This window comes from Corylus avellana, chromosome ca5 (genome assembly GCF_901000735.1).
Source record: "Corylus avellana chromosome ca5, CavTom2PMs-1.0".
NCBI classification, from domain to species: Eukaryota; Viridiplantae; Streptophyta; class Magnoliopsida; order Fagales; family Betulaceae; genus Corylus; species Corylus avellana.
In genome coordinates this window covers 25,286,523-25,291,453 of record NC_081545.1, presented here as the reverse complement: position 1 = coordinate 25,291,453, position 4,931 = coordinate 25,286,523, and the positions used below count along the sequence as shown (strand labels likewise).

The window sequence follows — 4,931 nt, the reverse complement described above, 5'->3', positions numbered from 1 at the left end:
TGCCCATGAGTTGGAGTCAACAACCCTCAAAGTGGCTGAAATCAGGCTATGATTCAACCAACTTAAAAAAAACGCTTGCGAATTCCCCACTTAACCTAATGGCCTAATACCCTCATGCCAATCCTATACTACCGATTTTCCAATAAAAAAAACACACACACACAAGAGATTAAGGTCAAAGAGCAAAGCTCAGGCGCCGCTATTGCTTTCCGCGGATGCCAGCTATTAATCAATTCTAGAACTATGTTATAAAATATCCTTCCAAGTTTCAACAACAACAAATGAATGATATTTAAGTGGTGCACTTTAAGGAGCAGCATTCAACCTACTCTTAATAAGAGTGGTCAAATGTATAAGAAGTGAGAGCCAGCTGGTTTGCCCCAAAATTCGTTTACCAACGACTTTCAACCCACATCATTTTGGGTCTTCAACCCAATTTGTCTTTTATATATATATATTTATTTATTTTTGTGTGGGGTTATACCCAAACTTGTTCAACAAGAATCCCATTTGAACATTAGGTGAAATATGCTAAAGCCTCCAGGCTCCAACATCTACCAATATTTGAAAAAGAAAAGGCTGCAATTACTGATTTGTTTTGACAATTATCCAATGGGTTTTTGTTTTTGTGGTTTGTAGTTGTAGGGCACAAAAGAGGAAAATTCACATGTGATATACGACCCAATAAGTTAAATTATCATTGACTTTTCCCCGTACAAGTATTGTTCATTAATGTAATAATTTTACACTAAGATACACACTTGTACGTACCCAAATGGAAATGGGGAATGTTTGTCCCTTGAGTAGTGTATAAGCCCAACTGCCCAAGCCAATAAAATAAAAATAAATAAACGAGATGCACAAATAATCTAATCAAATTTAGGCTTTGATTTTATGGCCTTGATTCTTGTGTGTCTACTGTCTCCCTCAAAAGTCACCTTTTGCCTAAAACGTGTCCGGTTTTGAACTTTGCCAATACATCATCTCGATTATATGCATTAATTTCTTTGCTTTTCAAAAACAAAAACACTAACACATAATATAAAACACAAAACACTCGAAATTATCTACGCTCTCGTTCAAACAAAAACCGAAAAACACCTTCCAAGAATCGTTACCAACAAAAACTTAAAAGAGTAAAAACTTGCTTTCTCATTGAGATAACGATGTGTGGAAGAGCATTCACTTTTAGAAAAGAAAGAGACACCCTGCAACTTGCTTGTCCATATCATTTGCAATTAATATACTTTTGTCTACAACTTCTCAAACTCTTCCTCTCTGGGATACCACCCCAGAGAGTGAAAACTTGTATTAGCACTTGATGACCCTTTTTTTCACCTTTTTTTTTTTTTGTTTTTTTTCTCTTTTTGTGGGTTATCCTAACCAATTGGTCCCTTTTGTTTTAAAGTACGTACCAAAACTCGGCCCTCTAGAGAAAGAAAAAGCCTTTCAATTCAAAAAAAGGAAAGAAAAACATTATTATATCATACCCCCTTGTGGCGCAAATTCCTATAAAGTTTGCTTAGAAAATGGCAAAAAGAAATAGTACGTGGGTCCCTAAAGTATGCTAAAGCTACGTCCCGGGGTTGTTTACATTACATTTTATGCATGGTTCGCTAAAAGTGGGACCAGTTTTGCTTTTAACAAATATCTTTTTATTATAAAACAAATTAAATAATAAATAAATAAATAAGAGAGAAACTACTGTTCACACAGACGAGGATACAACAATGTTCCTGTTCCTGTTCCTTATCGTATTTGTAGCCGCGGATTTCTGGTGATTTATTTATATTTTATTAAGAATGATGTAGTTATTAAAATTATTATTGAACTTATGATTCATCATTATTAAATTTTGATTCAATGGTAATTTTAATAGCCACATCATTCTTAGTATGATACAAGTAAAACACGTAGATTAAATTTTGATCCAATAGTAATTTTAAAAGCCACATTATTCTTAGTATGATACAAATAAACTATGTTGAGTTAACATACCCAAAGGGCCCCACCAAATGAAGTGGGGCGAGTATTGTGCATTTACCACTCGCAGAGCGTAGAGCTACTACTGAGCCTTCATTTAGCAAATTGTTTTACGCATTTCAAAATTTTGAACAAAAGTATTTAATCATAATAATAATAATAATAATTTCTTTTAAGATCACCACCAAACGGGACTTCAAATGAGGCGGGAACACCCATCTAATTTTGTATACAAAGACAGTATACAATAATATTAATTATTACATAATTAACAAACTTAACTACCTTAACTAATCACTCCCAAAACTCAAAACCCACGATAAGACACGAAAGAGAAAAGAAAAAGAAAATTGAAAGCCCAAATACACAAAATCAGAGAAACTGATGAGAAGGAGAGATATTTTTTTTTTTACTGATCCAATGCATTTGGGCCGGTACAATAATTAACCACATGGTTCCAAAGCCACTGAACCAAGAACCGCCGTCGGATCCCGTTCATGTTAAACGTGGCGCCATCCTCCCCGTTGAAGAGCTGACCAGTGTACGACCCACCGCCGCCGGTGCCGTAGATCCCCTCGCACAAATCCGCAATCTCGACCGGGAAGCTCGGGTCCTGCCCGGCGTACCACGCGTTCACCAACGGGTTCGATGCCAGCTCGGCGATCTCGTGCCCAATCACGCTCACCATCCCGTCGATCCCTACGTCGCCGTTCGGTGACTTTAGCGGCTTCAGCCCCGGGATGTAATCCGGAACGGCGAACGGGTACGCGCACACTCCGGGACACAGCTTCGCCGAGTTCCCCACCCAAGCGTACGGCAACGTGTACCCTACAATGGACGGGAATGTGAAATAGTGGAACCCACACACTTGACCGCAGAAATCCTGGACGTACACGTCATCAGATGTGAGCAGAAGGTAGAGCCCACTCTTCGGATTAACCGGCAACGGTTTTGTCCTGGCCGTTACGGCGCTCTTGATCACGGACTGTATGGACAAGCGCGTGAGTCGTTTCCCGTGCGAGTAGAAGCGGTCGTTTTTCTCTTCGCCTAAACGCAACGTCCGGGAAATGTTGGCGCCCGTCTGGTCCGTGTAGAGCTGCACCGTCTTCCACCACCCCGACACGGAGGGGTGCTTGGAATCTACGGCGGAGATGGAGTTGATGAACTCGCGGATGATCTTCTTCTGGTTCCTCTGCCAAATGCCGTACCAGATTGTGTGGACGGTGATGTTGGCGGTCAGGACCGGTCCCATGTGGTACTTTAAGTGGACAAACTCCGACGAGCCCTCGTATTTCTTGGACCCTCCGTAGATTGAATCGTAGGCTTCGGTTTTGTTGTGAGGCCAAGGCCGCCACCCAATCGCCGGGCTGATGAAGACGATTAGGATAAGCACGGCGAGGGGGAGGAAAGCCGGATAGCGCATCTTAGCGATCGAGAGTGAGAGAGAGTGTATTTTTTGGAGTTCAAAATGCTAAGCAATGGTTGTCAGTGAGGCTATTTATGTTGCGGAGGATTATAGAGGGGGCTTACAACTTGTGAGTGAGAGGAGTCATTGAAAAGAAAAAAGAAAAAAAAAATTGAGAGGCATTGATTTGCGGGTAATGGAGGACAGATAGATTCTCAAAGTGGGGCCTACAGAGCAGCGAGTGGGGTAGGGTAGAGGAGCATCATGATGTTGATCATGATCATGATGATGGTGTGTGTCCTCGTCTGATCCGATATGGATCTCTAACCTTGTACCATTTTGCGCGCATTGTAGCGCGGGAAATGGGTGGGGAGGGGCAATACGGGGATTTCGATTATTCTCTGTTCCTGGGTGGGCCAGAATGAACGGTGCCTGTGGTCCAGGCCCCAGCTACTTGACCCCAACTTGCGTCCAAGTGTTGCCACCTGGCGAAGCATTATGTGTCAAGATCAGGTGCTGCTGGGATAAGGTGTTCCGTTTTCGCTTGTTTTTATGGCGACAATTGAAATTTAGGCTCGTTTTGTTGTTGTGTTCCTCCGCTGTACATGAAAGACAAGTTTCATTTGTTTGGCCCATGACAGAAAAAAAAATAATAATAATAACTTGACCCGACCCAAACCGACCCCTATCCTCACTATTAAATTTGCTACGTTTCCTTTATCGTTCTCTTAAACAATTAATGCTCGTCTCCAAACATATAATTATATATTGATCCGACCACTATCTTAGACTTCTACGAGAATCATATGATATGGCATCAACTTTTTTGTCCCATATAAGCTTTACGTACTCTTTAGGACACTAATTTAGGTGATTGGTTAGAAAAAAGAAGCTTAATTTTTTTAGACAACTAATTAAGAATTTAACATTAACGAGGATGTTAATCACACCCCATTAAGGTTGTACTGTACAAGAGCGTCTTTTGCACAAGTAGGAAGATTTTCTGTTGTTGGCCCTCGAGGATGCTCTAATGAGTATACTTAATTAGAAGAGAGAATGTTCTTTTGTTATTTGGATTTTAATTAACATTTCAAAATCATTGCAACTCGTAGCATAATCAAAATTGTATGATTTTTTTTTTTTTTTTTTTCTTCCTTTGGCAAATGTACAGTGATCTGATCATGAATGGTGGCTATACGTCTTTTCTTCAAAAAGAAAAATGTTAGAAATAGTACAATCTTGGCAGTAGCTTGGTGCCTAGAAATTGGACAGGGATTGATACCACATTTGACAAGAAAAATGTTAGAAATAGTACAATCTTGGCAGTAGCTTGGTGCCTAGAAATTGGACAGGGATTGATACCACATTTGACAAGGGCACCTAAGAAAAGAGGAAGAGAAAAACAAAAGAGTAGGAAAATAACTTATATAAGAATATTGCACAAATCTAGCTTTTCTTGTCCTTTCAACATGAAACAAAAATAAAATAGAAATACGAGATTTTTCTTATAATTCATAGTAAAAAAAGTCATTTCAGCATGGAA

At 39.8% G+C, this 4,931-nt stretch overlaps 1 protein-coding gene across 1 annotated transcript; it reads right to left on the bottom strand.

Annotated features, from left to right (window-relative positions):
- Positions 1–2,134: 2,134 nt before the first annotated feature.
- LOC132181048 (protein EXORDIUM-like 3) lies at positions 2,135–3,477 on the bottom strand. Its single transcript, XM_059594091.1, has one exon. The coding sequence runs from the start codon at positions 3,404–3,406 to the stop codon at positions 2,393–2,395; it is 1,014 nt and encodes a 337-aa protein (XP_059450074.1). The 5' UTR covers positions 3,407–3,477; the 3' UTR covers positions 2,135–2,392.
- Between the last annotated feature and the right edge of the window lie 1,454 nt (positions 3,478–4,931).

What these genes read in the sequence shown, in the direction of transcription:
- LOC132181048 (XM_059594091.1), bottom strand. Translation starts at nt 3,406, where the DNA reads ATGCGCTATCCGGCTTTCCTCCCCCTCGCCGTGCTTATCCTAATCGTC.